Consider the following 20,438-nt stretch of genomic DNA (forward strand, 5'->3'; position numbering starts at 1 on the left):
GCGGGCTGATAAAGTTCTAATTACTTTACAAAGTATTTGTACACGCTGCGGGCTGATAAAGTTCTAATTACTTTACAAAGTATTTGTACACGCTGCGGGCTGATAAAGTTCTAATTACCTCAGGATCTGCTGCAGAAGCTCCACAGCGAGACATGATCCAGTTTTGGGTTCCAGTCTGCTGACTGGTGGAACCTCATGCGGACATGAATGTGTTGTTAACCCTGCAGGTCAGATCCTCTGGTTGTAGAACCACTGACCAGTATCGAGTGCTTCATTTAGTTGTTTGATTTATTTACTTATTAAATGGAAGAAAGAAGAAAAACAACAGTAAGGATAAAAATAGTAGTTAACTGGGACCATTTTAAAGCTTGCAGAGTTTGTTCCTTTAGTTCCCAGCTTTGACTGAATAATGGTTCTGCAGTTCCAGAACAAATCCACTCCTGGTTCTTGTTCTTGATGAGCTGTAAGCAGCAGGAATAAACATGGCGTGTCTCATTACACGCTTCATGCAGAATCTGGGTGCTGAACTGCATGTTTCACAGTTACATCCATAAAGTTTTTACCACTTCTTTAATCTTTTCTACAAATACAAAACGCTCATTTTTAATCATGAATCATTGTATCAAATCCTTTACCGAAAGCAATAAACAGATTATAATATAATATAATATAATATAATATAATATAATATAATATAATATAATATAATATAATGTAATATAATATAATATAATATAATATAATATAATGTAAGATAAGATAAGATAAGATAAGATAAGATAAGATAATGACATATTTACTATGATAATTAACCAGGAGATAATGATTTAGGAGTTAATAATATAACATTGTCAGTGTGATGTTGTAAAACTGCTCCTTCCAGGTCTGACTCCTGATCACTCTGATTGATATTCTGAAAAAAGCCTTTTAGCCCAAACTGAAGCAGCTACTTTGGCCTCATTGTTCAGCCTCCAGTCCTTCATCACACCTGGCTTCAGGTGAAGCTCTTCCTCTACAGGAGATCTGATGTCAGCAGGTAAACCTGTTTGTTTATTTCATCACATATTGATATTTTCATATTTTCCCTCCTTGAAGAAACGCAGAGATATAATCCTGGACTGATACGTCACAGGTGTACCTTACCCACGGCCAAACCACTCTGCGCGTGCCTGATCCCGTGCGGAGACTTGGCTTATCACGTGACGTCACTGTAAAACATGTTACTCCGCGCGGTCGGAACTATTTAGTCTCTGCCGCTGCTGCGCGGCCACGGCGCTGATGAGTTAATCAGCTCCAGCTGTGCGCGCTCCCGACACGCCGAAGCACGCTGTAAGACGAGGAGACACGCGCGATGGTAAATAAAGTGTTTACATGTAAACAACCCTGATCAGAGCAACAGATTTGTTCTTTGTGGATCAGACGGAACCGAAGTGGACGGACATTATAGATCCATGATGACGTCATTGCAATGGTCAATAATCAGCAGATAATGATTTAGCACATCTGTCTTCAGGTGTTTGAGCTCTGATTGGTTATTTTGACAGGTGGACAAATCGATAAAATCCCTCCTGACACGTTTTGTTTAGATGAACGAAGATGACGCAGAATGACGTCACACGTGATGACATCACGTGCTGGTTTGCAGTCAGTTTCTTCTTCTTGTGTTCCAGTTTGAGGTTCAGGTGGACGACTGTCTTCTTCACGGAGACGGTCCTCGTCTGGTTTCTCTGCTTCATTACGAAGGACTGAGCAGCTTCACCATCACCAGACTGGACCAGCTGGTTAAAACGGTACCGGGCCAGAACCACCACATCACTGCAGGTTTACACAGCAGAGCACATCAAAGAACTGATTCTGAACTGGTTCTGAGACGGTCCAGTCACTTAACTCTGGTGCTGGACCAGTTCTGGGCTGGTTCTGAAGTGGTCCAGTCACTTAACTCTGGTGCTGGACCAGTCCTGGGCTGGTTCTGAGACGGTCCAGTCACATAACTCTGGTGCTGGACCAGTTCTGGGCTGGTTCTGAGACGGTCCAGTCACTTAACTCTGGTGCTGGACCAGTTCTGGGCTGGTTCTGAGACGGTCCAGTCACATAACTCTGGTGCTGGACCAGTTCTGGGCTGGTTCTGAGACGGTCCAGTCACTTAACTCTGGTGCTGGACCAGTTCTGGGCTGGTTCTGAGACGGTCCAGTCACTTAACTCTGGTGCTGGACCAGTTCTGGGCTGGTTCTGAGACGGTCCAGTCACATAACTCTGGTGCTGGACCAGTTCTGGGCTGGTTCTGAGACGGTCCAGTCACATAACTCTGGTGCTGGACCAGTTCTGGGCTGGTTCTGAGACGGTCCAGTCACTTAACTCTGGTGCTGGACCAGTTCTGGGCTGGTTCTGAGACGGTCCAGTCACTTAACTCTGGTGCTGGACCAGTTCTGGGCTGGTTCTGAGACGGTCCAGTCACTTAACTCTGGTGCTGGACCAGTCCTGGGCTGGTTCTGAGACGGTCCAGTCACATAACTCTGGGACTGGACCAGTCCTGGGCTGGTTCTGAGACGGTCCAGTCACATAACTCTGGGACTGGACCAGTTCTGGGCCGGTTCTGAAGTGGTCCAGTCACAGAACTCTGGGATTGGACCAGTTCTGGGCTGGTTCTAAGACGGTCCAGTCACATAACCCTGGTACTGGACCAGTTCTAAGCTGGTTCTAAGGAGGTCCTGTGATGGACCTCCTGGTACTGGAGCAGTTCTGGGCCAATTCTAAGGAGGCCCAGGTGACAGAACTCTGGTACTGGAACAGTTCTGGACTGTGTCTGAGGAGATCTGGTCCAAGAACTCTGATACTGGACCAGTACTGTACAGGTTCTGAGGAAGTCTGGTGACAGAACCCTGGTACTGGACCATTTCTTGGCTGGTTCTGAGGCGATCCGGTCACATAACTGTGGCACTGGACCAGTTCTGGACTGGTTCTGAGGAGATCCAGTCACTTAACTCTGGTACTGGACCAGTTCTGGGCTAGTTCTGAGGCGGTCCATTAGACCTACTGGACTGATGGCTTATGTGTTTCCATGGTAACATGACATCACACCCTCATCACCACCATGCAGGTTTCTTCCAGAACGTGTTCTTTCAGTCAGAACCTTGGTTCTGGTTCTGGTTCCAGTTTCTTCCAGATCTGAACATGTGCACATCTTCCTGTCTTTTCCATCAGAACCAGAACCGCCGCCGGAGCTGCGTTGGTTTCCATGGTGATGGAGCTGAGCCTGCTTCTCTGAGTGAATCTGCTTCGTTGTTGTTTGTTTTTTGTTTCAGAACCTGTTTGGATCCGGTCCTGGGAAAGTTCTGGTTGTGCTGAAGGCTCTGGGGATGGTGTCGGAGAACAAAACGGACCTGCAGATGCTCGTCAATAACGGGCTGACAGCGAAAGTAATCACCAATCTATCAGCGACATTGTTTGATCTGATATTTAGAAGCATGATGGAAACGGTCGTCCAGCGGTCGCTCAGCGCCGAGAGCTTCGTGTGGTTCCGTCACGACCCATCACAGGGTCTGTCTGGCTTAGAACCCAGCACTGCTGGTTCTGTAAAAACCCGGCTCAGTTGTGAGGTTTCAGACACATCACGTGATCCAGTAGGTCGATGATGCTGAAGTCCTCTCACTAGATCATCGGAGGGCTGCAGCATCTGTTGCCATGGCGACGGTATGTTTCATTAAGCTGAAAATTCAGGGCTGAACCATAGATTGTATATGTAAGATGGACGGAGCCTCCGGCGGCAAAAAGTGAACCCTATGCAGAAGTGTATAAAACTGCAGTTCCCCCTTCATCCACTAGGGGCTCCTAAACAAAGCAAATCCCCATAGACTCCCATGTTAAAAAGACCAACTTAAACACGTTTACAGCAGGAATAAACATGTTTACAGCCTGGTACAAAAATCCATTTTAGGTTTAATAGGTCAGGTTTATCTTCATGACAACTGTGGGGGGAGTGAATTTTTTTCTAATTCGCCCTTTTAAAGTAATTTAATCTCGAAGTCCGGCATATTTAGGGGCGTGTCCTTTTGATTGACGTGACTTAGCTTTAGCCCCCTTACCTCCATTAGCCGGTTAGCTCCTGTTATCTCCGGGTTAGCTCGGTTAGCTCTTAGCTACAGAAAGCTCAGAGTTCGCTCGATGTCAATCATCCACCATGATGCTCACAGCCCCCTTCTCAGCTCCACCTCTTTGCCCATATTTGTATTTTCTGGGAAATACGACATGCATGCCCCTGCCAAGATGGCGATGGTAGGAACCGCCCACCGAGCTTCAATTCAGCTCTTCAGAAACCTACGGGTGACGTCATGGAGGCTCCATCTATCTTTCTATATACAGTCTATAGTTTGAACCCTGGTAGTGACCTCAGTCAGACCGTGATTCTAGTCCAGATTTCATCTTTCTGCACACAATAATGGTTTGTTCATCAGGTTGTTTTTTGTTTATGTTGAGGTGGTTTTGTTGTTTATCAATCTCGCCATTGGTTAGGTTGTGGCGTGGTTCGAAGCGGTTCGAGACCTGCTGAGCTCTGACCTCCACAGAGGCTCCGCCTCCTTGATCAACCTCTCTGAGGAGTTCTTGGACTACTTCCTGGTGAGTGGCATGCTGGGAAATAAAGTCTGCAACTGACACACTTTACTCTGGCAGACGTGCTCAGCCAATCAGGAGCCATCAAGGTAAGGTCATGTGATCCAGCAGGCCAATGAGCTTCAGACATCTTGGTGTGGCTGTTAGAGGATGAACTCCTCCCATCCAGCTGCTTCCTGACTGAGACGAAGTTTTTAAGGCCTAGTCGTGTCCACCGGCGTCTCAGTTTGTCCCTTCTCATACAGACGTGGCATTTGGAGGGCTGACGGTCAGTTCACGCAAGTCGTCGTGGAAACAAGGCTGTTTCTGTTAGACTAAACACAGACTGACGATGATGATGGAGAATGCATGGTCAGGTATAGGAACTTCCACCGAGCACCGGGTAAACGTGCTGCATAATGTTCCCAGCTGATCCCGCTGAGGACGTTTCCTTTCAGCACGTTTTTACACAGTTTATGTGCAACAAACCTGAACAGGAAACGGTTGCCATGGAGAAAATGCATGTCCACCAGTTGTCCCAGTACATAAACAGAGTTCAAAAGATACCTCAACATAGGTCCAGAAGAACCGCGGTCCTGCGAGTGTTAGGAGTTTCCCTGCTGCAACACACCTGACACACATCCAGCTTCACATCACTGATATGTTGCAGCAGGGAAACTCCTGACAGAACATGCCAAACACGTAAGAGTTCTCGTATCTACAGTTCTGCTGTCACTTTAACGGTCCGGTTCTTCATGGTCTGCAGTAAAATTGAGTTCTGATGCTCTGAGTGACTACCTACAAGTCGTGTGCTCATAAAGTGACACCTTGTGATGACATGTTCAGGAATGTCAGAAATGGTGTGAGGAGCATGTGAATGGATGTTGCCTCCTCCGTGTGCGAGAAACTTCCAGAACTTTTTATCTCTTGAAATGCACAAAACCTGCAGCGCTGGATCCGTTTGGGGACTTGAGCCCATCAAGAGGTCCTTCCACATCTGAGACATCAAAATAACACAGGACCAGCAGAACCTGTAACTGGGGAGACTGGTCCAGAACCATAGACTGTATATAGAGATAGACGAGCCTCCATGAGGTCAGAAATAGGTTTCTGAAGAGCTGAATTGAAGCTTGGTGGGCGGTTCCTACCATCACCATCTGGGCAGGGGCATGCGTGTCGTTTCACCCAGAAAATACAAATATGGGCAAAGAGGTGGAGCTGAGAGGGGGGCTGTGAGCGTCATGGTGGATGATTGACTTCTAGCGAACTTTGAGCTTTATGTAACTAAGAGCTAACCGAGCTAACCCGGAGATAACAGGAGCTAACCAGCTAACAGAGGTAAGCGGGCTAAAGCTAAGTTATGTTGTTAACCGGCTAAAAACCGCGGTTGTTCTACGTTCTTCTGACTTGAAGCAGGAGATCGGGTACCTGTCAATCAAAAGGACACGCCCCTAAATATGCTGAACTTCGAGATTAGATCACTTTCACTTCCCCCACAGTTGTCATGAAGGTAAACGTGACCTATTAAACCTAAAATGTTTTTGTACCAGGCTGTAAACATGTTTATTTCTGCTGTAAACATGTTTATTTCTGCTGTAAACATGTTTATTCCTGCTGTAAACACGTTTATTTCTGCTGTAAACATGTTTATTTCTGCTGTAAACACGTTTATTTCTGCTGTAAACATGTTTATTTCTGCTGTAAACACGTTTATTTCTGCTGTAAACATGTTTATTCCTGCTGTAAACACGTTTATTCCTGCTGTAAACACGTTTATTTCTGCTGTAAACACGTTTATTCCTGCTGTAAACACGTTTATTTCTTATCATCTTTCATATTCGGTCTATGTCCAGAACACATACGTCCAACCTAAATGTGAAGTGATGTTGGAGAACTGCTTGGATTACAGAACCAACAGAACCTTTAAATGAGAACTTTCCAGACCTAAAAGCAAAAATCTTTTGGTGGAAAGCTATTTGGATCAAAGAACCAGCGTAACATTTAGCTGAGAACAATTCTGGACCTGCAACAAAAAGCTGGCTGTGGAGAACTGTTTGGATCGCAACACAGAACCTCTAAAGGAGAACCTTTCAGACCAGAACCGGTAAAACAGATTGCGGAGAACTCTTTAGATCTAAGAACCAACAGAACCTGTACCTCAAAAGATCCACACACCAGTTGGACCGCACATTTGGAAACACACATCAGTCCCTTTCAAAAGAAGAACCTTCTCGACCGGAAATGGTGAAACTGGTGTGAAAAACTGTTCCATTTAGAAGACCAAGAGAACTTTGAAATGATGACTCTGATCCATCACCAATCCTTTATTATATTTAGAAGTGAAACAATCAGCATGTTAATGAGACGTTAACAACATGTCAATAACGATCACCTGCTATTCGTATCAATGACTGAATCAATCTGCTGCCCGTTAGCATCAATAATCGAGGATAAATTTGATCAGCAGGACGCGGACAGCTAAACAGCTTTTACTACTGAAAGGTGGTAAATGGTGGTAAATCCACCTGTGGTCCAGGTGGATGTAGACGTGAACATTTCAGATCTGACTCTAGAAGGTGTAGATCTGGACCCCTGGCAGCAGTTTATCTGCAGAAAAGGTGGCTGTTGCAGAAAATGACAAACATGGCGTCCTGAAACTCCAGAGTGAAGACGATGAGGTTGATGTCCGACACCAGAGTCTCTGGAGGAGGTCCGGACTCTGCTGGACCCTTTCCGGTGCTGCTTGAAGGACTTCTGTTTACAGGAGCTGAAGTATCTCAGCTGATCCAGAACCGACACATAGCCCGACGTACAGGGGCTGCGTGAACGTGGTCTGGATTGTTGAGAGGAGCGTCATGGTTTCGGAGATGCTGTAGAAGGACAGAATACCTGCCCGGTGGTCCACGTACACCCCCACCCTGGAGGACTGTGGACCCGACAGAACCGTGATCTGCCTGTTGTGGATGAATTTATTGTTGTGACAATATAACGCCCACGACTTGTCGTTGTCTCCGAATCCACTGATCATTCCGGTTCTGCTGATACTCCTGTAAGAGACGGCAATGGAGACGACACCGGTCCATTCCACCTCCCAGTAGCAGCGCCCAGTCAGGCTGTCCTTGCTCAGAACCTGAAGGCGGTCGCTGAATCTGTTGGAGTGGTTGAAGTACCATTGCTTCCTCTTGGCCCGCGTCACTCTGCGGTTGTCTCCAGACAAGACCAGCAGTCGGTTCAGTGTGTTCGGATCCAGCGTGATTTGACAGGCGTACTGCAGGAAAGCAGCTGTGGGGTTGGACTTGGCAGGGGGGGTCGGGGTTGGGACCGGGACCGGGACTGGGGTCAGGGTTGGGGCCGGTGCCGGTGCCGGGACCTGGGACACAGACGGAGATGCAGTCCTACATTGTTGGGAGTTCAGATAAACTGGTTGCAGTGGAGAGCTCTCACACTCTTCCACTGTCAGGTAAATCGGTTGTGGTGGTAAAGTCTCTGGTGCATCTGGTTCCAGGTAGATCTGTGGTGGTGGACCCTTGGATTCGGACCGCGTTATCAACGCCCGTGGTGACGGAATAGGCTCAGATTCTGCCCGGGTCAGTGAAGGACGTGGTGATGGTCTGGGCACCGGTTCTGCCTGTGGTGATGGTCTGGGCACCGGTTCTGCCTGTGGTGATGGTCTGGGCACCGGTTCTGCCTGTGGCGATGGTCTGGGCACCGGTTCTGCCTGTGGCGATGGTCTGGGCACCGGTTCTGCCTGTGGCGATGGTCTGGGCACCGGTTCTGCCTGTGGCGATGGTCTGGGCACCGGTTCTGCCTGTGGCGATGGTCTGGGCACCGGTTCTGCCTGTGGCGATGGTCTGGGCACCGGTTCTGCCTGTGGCGATGGTCTGGGCACCGGTTCTGCCTGTGGCGATGGTCTGGGCTCTGGTTCTGCCTGTGGCGATGGTCTGGGCACCGGTTCTGCCTGTGGCGATGGTCTGGGCACCGGTTCTGCCTGTGGCGATGGTCTGGGCACCGGTTCTGCCTGTGGCGATGGTCTGGGCACCGGTTCTGCCTGTGGCGATGGTCTGGGCACCGGTTCTGCCTGTGGCGATGGTCTGGGCACCGGTTCTGCCTGTGGCGATGGTCTGGGCTCTGGTTCTGATGGTGTGAGTAATGCATCCACTTCAGCCTCTGAAACCTGGGTCCAGTCCTGGTTCAGGATGTCCTGCAGGTTCTCTGTGAGATCTGAGATGGCTTTCATCAGCTCCTCGAAGTATCTCAGCGGTCGGACCTTGGTGCTGATCGGGTCCGTGGTCGGGCCGAGAGCCGACAGTGAGGGGAACTTGAGCAGAAACTGGCAGTGGTCGTCTGAGCACGAGAGCTGCTCCAGCTCGGCATCTTTCTTCCTCAGCTCGGAGATCTCCTGCTGCAGCTTCTCCTGAAGCTCTTGGACCCGACCCGTTTCCGTGTCCTGCTGGGATCGGATCTGCTGCTGCACTTTGGCACTTCTTCGCTGCAGGAGCTGGATGAGCTGACTGAAAGTAGCCTGGCTTTCCCTCGCTGCTGCTTCGGCAGAGTCGGTGATGTTCTCCACCTCTTTCTGCAGCAGCTTGACGTCCTTCTCCTTGTTCTGGAGTCTCTCCTGGACCTTCAGCCGACTCGGGCCAAGCTCCCTCTGCCTCTCGGCCCGTTCTGCTGCCGCCGACACCGTGTCGTGGCCTTTGTGTTCCTCCATGGAGCACAGATAGCAGATGCACTGCTGGTCACTGCGGCAGAAGATCTCCTTCACCTTGTTGTGACGAGGGCAGATGTTCTCCTGGATCTTTGCCGAGGCTTCGACCAGCTTGTGCGTCTGGAAAGTGGGCGAGTCGTAGTGCGGCTGCAGGTGGAGCTGGCAGTACGAGGCCAGACACTGCAGGCAGGACTTGGTGGCTTTCAGCTTCCTTCCTGTGCAGAAATCACACGCCACATCTCCGGGTCCGGCGTAGCGGTGAGGCTCAGGTGCCGCTTGGAGACCGCTCTTCTTCATCTCCTCCACCAGGTCTGACAGCATGGTGTTTTTCCCCAGAACCGGCCTCTGTATGAAGGTCTCCCTGCACTGAGGGCAGCTGTAAACACTCTTTGGATCCTCTTCATTCCAGTGGTTTTTAATGCAGCTCATGCAGTAGCTGTGTCCACAGGGAATGGTGACTGGAACTTTCAGCAGGTCCAGGCAGATGGAGCAGCTCAGCTTGTCTTCATCCAGACTTAGTCCAAGATGAGCCATTTCATCTGTTTTAATCTGAGCTCCGGTAAACGTCTGCGACGGCGACGGATCTGAGAGATCTGAGAGTCGGCAGGAAATCTGAGACGTCAGCAGGAGGAGTCTTCAGGTTCAACTTCATTCCTCAGAGAGGAGCGGTTTAACCCTGATCCGTTTCCATGACAACCGCTCACAACACCAAAAGACACAGCTGCTCACAATGTTTTTTTATACTCCATATTTACATATGATTAGCTATTACGAAAATATGTACAAATACTTTTGAAACCAAATGTACTAGAAAATATTTGTATAAGATGTATTTCCTCTGTAGTTCTGTATCCTCCTCAGGTCACATTTTATTACTGGTGAGACGAAGCTGAGAGGGCTTTGAACGCATCACCGATGCCACTGGCGTAACGTCGGGTAAACTGGACGTTTCGCTCAATTGGTCGGGAAACTGAGGAAGATACCGGAACAATGAATCAACTTTCCCACAATGCTGTCTGGTTGTCCCGTCATGTTCTCTACAGACCCTGAACACCTACAGGTTCACTGTGAGGACCGTTTTCACCTGAACCTAAACAATAGGACCTGCAGACATTTACTCAGACACATCTTCACGTACCTTACAAGCAAAACCTTGAAGAAAAGGCATCGCCTCTAAAACAGGTGAAACTGATTCAGGACCGAGTTGCTGTGAATCAAGCATGTGAACTCTGTTAACGTGTGCATTCATAATTTTTCTTTTATAAAAAGTGAACATTTTAAAGCAGCTTGTGAGCAGTTGCCTTGTGAGCCGACCCACACCTCCTCGCCATGACGTATTCCTACGCAGAGGCTTTCATGCTTCAGCGACCTCTGTAAACACCACTATGTGTGAACAGAAAGGAGGCGGCAGAGCGGGGAGAGTTTAACTTCATTCCTTCTCTCAGAATCTCGTCCAGAGAGATTACACCTGAACACTGGAATTTCATCCTTCAGGAAGTCCTAATGCTCGTACTTCCTCTGCTTTATGTGCAGTTGTTTAATCTGCAACGAGAAACTTCGTCGGCTGCAGAGCGAGTTGTGCATGCGGCTGGTACCGGTGTTTAAAGGCCACCTTTTGGTACTTTCTCACCACCTCGATCGGCCGTTTCACGAAAACAATCCGTTTCACCTGCATCAGCAAAAATGTCAGCTTCACGCTTTAACCACGCCCACCTCAGTGTCTGACCAATCACACGATACTTCTCAGATCCCCGCGTGAAGAAAGTTCTGCCAGCCCGATGTGTCAAACTGTCTTCAATCACGTCTGCGGAAACAAAATGGCATCATTTTCTTCTCTGCTTATGACGAGTAAAAAGGTCTTGCTCCATGAAGAACATGTTTAGATTTTCTGATCTTCACTGTTTCTAGATCAGATTTTATCTTCAGGAATAATTAATGAATGAATCATAATGCAGGACAATGATCAACCTGACGTGCTTGGAGCATGTCAGCATGACGAAGGTCTGAACCCAATCCAGAACAGCAAACTTTATAAAGCACTTTTCCTGCCAAAAGCAACACAAAGTTCTTCACAGGTTATAATAAAATAAAAACAAGCTCCCACACATCAAAGTAAACACAGCAGTTTACAAACACACCCAATCCCACATCTACATCCATGTGCAGGATGCCAGCAGTCCCGACAAGGCCAAGCACCGAGGCAGCAACCCCCAGACCAGCAGGCAAAGCTCCTGGTGCGAAGGATTCCCTGTGAGGAAAACCCCGGAGTTACACCGCGAAAACAAAAACCGGATAAGAACTAGAGCGAGGAGAATAGAAGTATATATGTATGCACACATACACGGAAGGAACTTCATAAAATAGTTTGCTAAAACAAAGGAATAAAGTTGTGTGAAGTAAAATAAACAAATTAAACAAAGATTAAGATTTAATAGAATTCAGCTATAAATGAAACTAAAGAGGTCTTGAGCCTTGTTTTAAAACCATTAACAGCCTCTGCAGCCCTGAGGTTTTCTGGCAGGACGTTCCAGTGTCCAGGGCCGTACGTACAACAACGCCTCGCCACAAGTTTTCTCACAACTAAAGTCCAGCCACCAGATGGACCTCAGAGTCGGTGAGGACTCGTGGTTAAAAAGCAGATTAGATAAAAAAAAAAAGCCGATTTATAAACCACTAAAAGAACCTTAAAATCCACCCTGAAACACACGGGGAGCCGGAGCAGCGACATGAGAACCGATGTGTGTCCGCCTCTGGTCCTCGTATCACTAAAGTCATTGTAGGTTTGAAACTCACTTTTTGGGAAGATCAGCGTTCTACTACATCAGCATCTCCATTCTGACGCTGCGTTGCACCCCAGACTGTCCAGGGGCAGCCTGCTGTCCTGATCCAGGTCTGGAGGAGATCCCTCAGGAGAACTGTGCTCTCATCAGCAGAGGGGAAGAAAGAAGTAGAAAGTATAAGTCGTGCCTGGCAGCTCTTTCCAACCATCACTAAACCAGGTGAAACCAGCTCTGCTCCACTGCAGCCTGTTGGTAAAAACACCGGATCTAAATGCACTGGTAGGTCCAAAACCATGGCAGGACTACTCCTTTATTTTTACTTCTACTTTATACACCTCTAGTCACCGGGAGTCCGGATGTTGCAGGGAGTGTGTATGGAGGCCACACACACTGCTGAACCTCATTCTGCAGTTCTGGAGCAGTTTCTACAGAAGGTGCTGCTGTTGCCATCTTCCCACAACCAAAAGCACTTGCAGAACATGGCGAGGCAGAGCCTCGTCCTCAAGCAGGAGTCAGAGCTGATGCTTGGATACCAACGTCCAATCACCTCCTGGTTTACTGTCAGATGTTATTACTGAAGCATGTAAAAAGGTAAATATGCTGTAGACTCTTTATTAGAGAACAGCTGGAGCTGTTAAACTACTTACAATGACTCCAAGTCTGTTCAGTTTCGGCCAGAGATATTTTCTTTTTCAACTGGAAAAAAAACAGAGTAAAATTTCTTCTTCCAGACATAACTCGAGTTCAGGTTTAAAAACTTAATGTCTGTGCCTTTTCTTTGATTCAGCTGTTCACCACAATGTTGCGTTTGGGCGCAAATATGTGATCAAAATGCAAATAATCAAGATTAAGTAAGTACAAAGTTTAATTAATTAGATTAATATATAGATCTGGTGTATCCAAAGGCAGTCTTCCAGGGTCATAATTCTACATGTTAGAATGTATCCCCGCTTCAACACTCATGACTCAAATTAGATGGATCCAGCATCTTATGAAGTTGTGCACAATGACTCCATTTGACTCAAGTAGCAAGGAAACATAGAAAACCTGCAGGATTCAGAGACAAGTGAAGTCAGAGCATCAGCTGTTCAAGCTAACCAGGAAAATCCAGACAAGCAGCAGCTACAGCTGGAAGGAAACAAAGTGGACAATCATCAGGAGCACCTGGAAAGATGAGCTGCAACAAAAACCTCAGTAGAAGGAACAGCTGTTTGAACCAGAGACCAGATCACTTCTGATAGCTGATCTATAACTGATGGCTGAGTCATGCGAGTCTGATTCTGTCTCTGTGTTTTCAGCTTCTGGGTCAAGCTTCTCTTCCAGGTTGGTTTCTTCTTTCTGGTTTGGATTCTGGTTTTCAGTTTTAGGATCTGCCTCGTCTTTCCCGTTTGTCCCATGTGTGCTGTCCGTCTGTCTGTCCCTCAGCCAGTCAGCTGTCTGTGGTCCTGCTTCAGTTGGCCCGGTTCGCTCTGGAACTGGACATTTACTTCCCTCTGAGACTGGAGGTAACAAACCAGAAAACTGAACCATGTCCTGACAATTAGTCTCCAGTGGTCTGTACTGGTTTCAGACGGTCTTCACTGGTCTCTGGTGGTCTGTACTGTTCTTGGGTTGTCTGAACTGGTCTCCGGTGGTCTTCATTGGTGTCTGGTGGTCTGCACTGGTCTCTGGTGGTCTGTACCGGTTTCAGATGGTCTTCACTGGTCTCTGGTGGTCTGTACTGGTTTCAGATGGTCAGCGCCTGTCTCCAGTTGTCTGTACTGTTCTTGGGTTGCCTGCACTGGTTTCTGGAGATCTTCATTGGCCTCTGGTGGTCTGTACTAGTCCTTGGAGACCTCTACTGGCATCTAGTGGTGTGTGCTGGTCTCTGGAGACCTGCACCGGCCTCTGGTGGTCTACGCTGGTCTCTGGAGACCTGCACCGGCCTCTGGTGGTCTGCACTCTCTGAAGTCGTGTCTTGTTTCAGGCCATCAAAACCTTCAACAACATCTTGGAGTCTCTGGGCAGGGACCAGAGGAGACTTATGCAGAACAACCAGAACCAGATCCAGATACTGTAAGACACCCTACTACTCTAGAAGTTGACACTGTAACAACTTGATCTCCTATGGTACCCTGAGGTGGACCAGAACTGAGTCTGGTGTATTTACAGGTGGCAGGTGGCAGCAGCTGTTCTCACCACTGGAGGTGAGTTGATCTGGATGTTTCTCTGTTTATGTTCTGTTGATCATACTCTGGCAGCGATTTACGTCATTGTTCAAAAGATTCCATTTGTTGCATGACCTCTCAGCTGTGAAGGGATTAGGAGGATTCTAAGGGCCAATGACTTGAAAGGGGCCCAAAAAGATGTGCAAACTAAATAAGAACATCATTAAACCTTCATAAAAAAAATAATACATATTTTTTCTTAAAGGTTGTAAAATTTACCAGTAAAATAAAAAATGAATATTGATATTGACCAAACACCCCAGTGGAAGTGCATAAAATGGTTTGGTCCTGTCCTGTGTCCTGCCAGGCGCATCGGTCATCAGTGGCGGTTAGCAAGAGCCGTTTATGAACCTGTAGGTGTCTGAAATGCAGCATGGCCAAAAAGGAAATCTTTTTATGGTCCTTTTTAAAAGGACAAAGGAATTAAGAGACATGGGAGACAGTATAATAGGGGGGTGGGTGGTTGTGGGCAGTTGCAATGTATGACCCAGTTTTTCTCAAAGATGCGCGTTTACTATTGAGTTTGTGATCGGATGAACAAAACCTGTTGCTCTGTGAAATAAGTTTGCTATTTACAGGCTAATGCTAGGTTACATTCACCCACTCCAACATCTGAGGTCAGGCCAAGTGGCAACCTCCGGTGGTAAAAAAGTGAAGCCTATGCGGAAGTGCATAAAACTGCAGTTCCACCTTCATACACTAGAGGCTCCAAAACAGAGCAAATCCCCATAGACTCCCATGTTAAAAAGACCAACTTCACAGCAGAAATAAACATGTTTACGGCAGAAATAAACATGTTTACAGCAGAAATAAACATGATCTAATCTGAATCTAAAACTTGCAATTCAATGGTGGGGTCTATCAAAGGAACCAAAATTTCTGGTGGCACACCTGCTCAGTGTTTTCTCACTCACCACAAAGCCATTGTTTGTTTGTCTTTTTTGGTGTTTTTTGTTTGTTTGTTTGTTTTTTTTTTACAAGAAATGTAATAATGACTAAATATATGCTGAGATGTGTGAACCATGTGAATTAAACCATTTACTGGACAGTTTAAAACAAACAACTAATGTTTCCTGCCACTGGTTGGATTACAGTTAGCTAGTCAGAGTAACAGCTGATAAGGCCTTCAGGTGATTTGGCCGTCTTAATGTTAGATTGAGATATCACAGCATTAAGAACAAAATGGTTTTTAGGTTTTAACAGTTTAAGTTATGAAACCATAGACTGTAAATAAAAAGATGGACGTGGCCTCCATAACGTCACCCATAGGTTTCTGAAGAGCTGAATTGAAGCTCGGTGGGCGGTTCCTACCATCACCATCTTAGCAGGGGCATGCATGTTGTTTCTCCCGGAAAATACAAATATGGGCAAAGAAGTGGAGCTGAGAGGGGGGCTGTGAGCGTCATGGTGGATGATTGACATCGAGGAAACTCTTAGTTTTCTGTAGCTAAGAGCTAACCAAGCTAACCCAGAGATAACAGGAGCTAATCAGCTAACAGAGGTAAGCGGGCTAAAGCTAAGTCACGTTGTTAACCTGCTGAAAACTGCAGTTGTTCTACGTTCTTCTGACTTGAAGCAGGAGATCGGGTACCTGTCAGTCAAAAGGAAACACCCCTAAATATGCAGAACTTCGAGATTAAATTACTTTCAAACGGGCGAGTTAGAAAAATATTTACTCCCCCCACAGTTGTCATGAAGGTAAACCTGACCTATTAAACCTAAAATGGATTTTTGAACCAGGTTGTAAACATGTTTATTTCTGCTGTGAAGTTGGTGTTTTTAACATGGGAGTCTATGGGGGTTTGCTCTGTTTTGCCGCCCCCAGTGGATGAAGGGGGAACTGCGGTTTTATGCACTTCTGCATAGGCTTCACTTTTAACCGCCGCAGGCTCCGTCCATCTTTCATATACAGTCTATGTATGAAACAGATAAAAAAAACAAAAAAAAAACATGCCTTTTAAAATCTCAAATACTGCCAAAGCATTAAGTCTAAAATGTTAACATGAAAATAACTAATTCTGGTATAAGATAAAAATCAGATTATATGCAAAAAAAAAACAAAATAAAAAAAACACTGCCTTGGAAATTATTTTGAGCGTCATGAGAACAGTGGATAGATTGAGTTTGTGGGTACAGATCAATAACAAGTTATTGGTTCCTGATTTGCAAGTCTCCTTGGTTCTGCTGGACTTGTTTCTCAAAAGGCAACAGAGATGACCTCAGCTCCAGTTGCAGGAACCTGAGTGTATCACTCGATTATGAACTGGACCAGTTCAGCTGCATGGAACCAGTTTATATAAAGCACTGGTAGTATGTAATCATCTGCTGTCATTCTTCATACAGGTTGACGTCCACTAAGGAGGAAGTCACGTCGTTTGTATTTACATATAGACCAACGTGTCCGTCCGTCCATCCATCCATTTATCCATCCATACATCCATCCGTTTATCCGTCCATCCTTCTACCCATCAATCCATACATCCATCCATCCATCCGTCCATTTGTCCATCCATCAATCCATTCATCCATCCATCCATCCATCCAACCATCCGTCCATCCATCAATCCATTCATCCATCCATTCGTCCATCCATCAATCAATTCATCCATCCGTCCATTCGTCAATTCATCCATCCATCTGTCCATTCGTCCATCCATCAATTCATCCATCCATCCGTCCATGCGTCCATCCATCAATCAATTCATCCATCCGTCCATTCGTCAATTCATCCATCCATCTGTCCATTCGTCCATCCATCAATTCATCCATCCATCCGTCCATGCGTCCATCCATCAATCAATTCATCCATCCGTCCATTCGTCAATTCATCCATCCATCCGTCCATTTGTCCATCCATCAATCCATTCATCCATCCATCCGTCCATTCGTCCATCCATCAATCAATTCATCCATCCGTCCATCCATCAATTCATCCATCCATCTGTCCATCCATCAATCCATTCATCCATCCATCCGTCCATTCGTCCATCCATCAATCAATTCATCCATCCGTCCATTCGTCAATTCATCCATCCATCTGTCCATTCGTCCATCCATCAGTTCATCCATTCGTCCATCCATCAGTTCATCCATCCATCCGTCCATTCGTCTATCCATCAATCCATCCATCCATCCATCCGTCCACCCATCCGTCCGTCCATCCATCCACCCACCGACTGTCTATCCGTACCTACATACATACATACTTTCATACATACATACATCAATCTATCTGTTCATCCACTCGACCATCTGTTCCAGACGCTGTGAACCATACGGTGGTGATGTGCCATATTTGTCCTCCAGATGACTCGGGATGCTTTTTCTCACCTTCAGGGTTCTTTTTCTGTCATCCTGAGCTTCTGTCTGAGCAGATATTAGTTTATGAGGGCTAACTAAACATACAATGTCATAATCGCTATAGAAACGGTTGTAAACACATATAGACCTGAAGCCAGACTTGTCATGTTTCTATGTGTTTCAGACTACGAGCTGCAGGTCAGCCTATCAGAGGCTCTGTGTCGTCTGACTCCACGCAAAGACCGCAAACAGAGAGCCAATCAGTGGTTCTCCAGTCATGACATCAGCAAAGCGTTCTGTGACATCAGAGATGCAGACTTTGAGGTGGTGAGTGACCTACCTGTCTAAACTCCTCTCTTACCTAGTCTCCACTTACCATATGTGTCCTCCTTCAGGACTGCAGACGTTTCCTAAACGTTGTTAACTGTGACCATGGAGACCCCAGGAGGTAAACAGCTTTAAGGTCCCGGTCTACCGTTTGGTAGAGGTACATTTGCAGTGACTTTGAAACTTTTTCCTTTCAACTAAAACACTTGTGGAAATAAACCTGCCTGAGCATCTCTACCAGTTGGTTTGGGTATGTAAACCCCAAACTGTTATAACACCACTGTTTCACTGTTGTTGAATTATTTTTAACTTCTTCTATTTCACATTTCAACCATTTGCTAAAGACATTTATTCTGTTTATTCTTGTCCAAAACTAATGGAAAAATACAGAAAAACATTTGTTCTGGTCTTTTTGATGGTGTGGAAGTCGGTGTTTAACCAGAACAAATCTGACAACATGGATTCATTACTACCTGTGTTTTGTCTGTCAGGGTCTACACCTTCCCCTGTCTACGAGCCTTTCTCGATTCCACTCAGGTACAGCCAGACCTTTAGCTTTATTTCAAAACTAAATGGTAAATTGTACTTATATAGTGCTTTTCCAGTCATGCTGACCAATCAAAGCGCTTTACACTACTTGTCACATTCACCCATTCACATGCACACTCATACCCTGATAGGCACATCGGGGTGCTGATGGGGTTCAGTGTCTTGCCCCAGGATGACTGGTCTTCCTCCTGTGCTCCAACCTCCCAGAGGACTCTAGAACTGTTAACACTGACATCATGTTTCCTTCTGCAGCTGTTCCAGCCTGAAGACGACAAGCTGGATGAATTCTGGGTTGACTTTAACACGGACTCAGAATGTGTGAGCTTCTTCACTGATGATCCTCAGGTGTGTTCCTCTGAAGTACCGCTGTGGTACCACTATTTAACCTCTGTAGGACAGAGGTACTATAGTGGTACTATACTCTTTGCTTATTTGTTGGAAGACACCAAAGACATGGACTATTGTCCATCTGTGGACATGTAGAGAAGAGTAAGCATGAATCTATCACTGTAAAATTGTCCAGGTCTGCACCAGTTTGCAGAATTTCATGAAGGGATGACTGACCAGCCGATTGAATATGGGGAAAAACTTATTGTGTGTATGTAGCACATAATTGGCTGACTCATATGCTGATCTGTGTAAAAGCCGTTTAGTCTGTGTGTACCAGGTGATTCGTGTGCACTTAAGTAATGGTTTTTTTGAGTGGGAGACTTTTTGAACACAAAACTATTAGAATTGTGAGATTGAAGGTAAAAAAAAAACAAAAAAACAAAAACAAGCATTTTTGTGTAATTTTGTTTTTATGTAATTTCTAAATAATTGTCTGCATTAGAAAAAAATACATTTGCAAACACCCAAAGCTACACACTAAATGGTTTACATGTTTTAAAAACCATGTATTACACACCAAGTGATACTGAGTGAAATTCTTGCTCCATAATTCAATAAATGCTTTAAGTGTACAGCTGAAGGAATTGGTAATAATTAGCTATGTTTACATGTCATCAGTCCAACTGAAATCGATCTTAGCGGACATATTTACATGGCTGCTGGATAAAATGATCCCATCAGCTAGGCTGTGGGGAGATTTTATACCATCGTAATGTGAGAATAGTGTCATTCATTGTCAGAAATACCAATGAAGAATTTCTCAAATCCACCTGTAGACAATCTATGCCACCTTTGTCTCCCTGCTTTACAACAACTTGACCCTCTCCACCACCAAGTTAACTGGTTTGGCTGTTACGACTAAAGTCATCCAACGGCACTTCAACAAAACAGTCCAGTCCAGTTCATTCCCGCATAAATCTAGTTTGTAAACAGTTTTTTTTTTTTTTTTTTACAAACCAGTTCATAGAATAAAGACTAAGATAAAGAAACCAGTGGATTGGATCATATCTTCTCCTTGATTCAATCCTTGGCGTGTTTAGGTTTTGTTCATTCATAATTATATAATTTCGTCTTGGTTTCAGGGTTTCCTCTGGGGCTCAGTCCACATACTGAAGGAAGATGTGGATCATTACACTCTACAACGAAAACATGACGGTAGGAACGGCTATTTTAACCACCATCGTCATCATCACCATGAAACCAAGCAGAGCTGGGTTCCCCTGCCGTGTGAGGGTTGGAGGGTTAACAGTCAAGTGGAGAAAAATAAACACTGTTTAGAGTAATGTATGTGTCTGAGAGCAGGAGAGCTGACAGCCCAGTAAAGACATCCTTTCTGTGATCGATGGAGGCGATTGGTCTGTGCAGCATTTCATCAATATCCACAAATTATTTTCTACACACAAACAAATCTCTTAGCGCCCCCTGGTGGCCCCATCATATAAGTAGCAAACCAGAATTTCCTGCCTGATATGTTCACATGTCACAATTCATGTTTTATGGGTGGTTGTAAAAAAGATAATGCTGTAATTAAAATGGTCAAACTGATATTTACAGGGTTAAAATGGACTGTTTGGTAGTTTTGAGCAGGTT

General features: G+C 45.8%; 2 protein-coding genes across 2 annotated transcripts in view; one reads left to right on the plus strand and one right to left on the minus strand.

The window, feature by feature from the left end:
* Nucleotides 1–203: 203 nt before the first annotated feature.
* Nucleotides 204–20,438, plus strand: part of sycp2l (synaptonemal complex protein 2-like) — a gene marked incomplete at both ends in the record, with an annotated part of 52,278 nt that continues 32,043 nt past the window's right edge. Inside the window, 11 exons of the mRNA XM_079260007.1 lie at nucleotides 204–227; nucleotides 1,671–1,790; nucleotides 3,303–3,416; nucleotides 4,510–4,614; nucleotides 13,374–13,398; nucleotides 13,501–13,580; nucleotides 14,042–14,130; nucleotides 17,741–17,909; nucleotides 17,978–18,030; nucleotides 18,401–18,446; nucleotides 18,711–18,803. Of these exons, the coding sequence (XP_079116133.1) occupies nucleotides 204–227; nucleotides 1,671–1,790; nucleotides 3,303–3,416; nucleotides 4,510–4,614; nucleotides 13,374–13,398; nucleotides 13,501–13,580; nucleotides 14,042–14,130; nucleotides 17,741–17,909; nucleotides 17,978–18,030; nucleotides 18,401–18,446; nucleotides 18,711–18,803 (918 nt within the window). The remainder of the gene's footprint in view (nucleotides 228–1,670; nucleotides 1,791–3,302; nucleotides 3,417–4,509; nucleotides 4,615–13,373; nucleotides 13,399–13,500; nucleotides 13,581–14,041; nucleotides 14,131–17,740; nucleotides 17,910–17,977; nucleotides 18,031–18,400; nucleotides 18,447–18,710; nucleotides 18,804–20,438) is intronic.
* On the minus strand, nucleotides 7,346–9,829 carry LOC306770671 (uncharacterized protein; the record flags this gene model as incomplete). Its single annotated transcript, XM_079259568.1, has 1 exon — nucleotides 7,346–9,829. One exon carries the CDS (start codon nucleotides 9,827–9,829, stop codon nucleotides 7,346–7,348), a length of 2,484 nt encoding a protein of 827 aa, XP_079115694.1.

This window comes from Telmatherina bonti, assembly GCF_933228915.1.
Source record: "Telmatherina bonti genome assembly, chromosome: 20".
Taxonomy (NCBI): Eukaryota; Metazoa; Chordata; class Actinopteri; order Atheriniformes; family Telmatherinidae; genus Telmatherina; species Telmatherina bonti.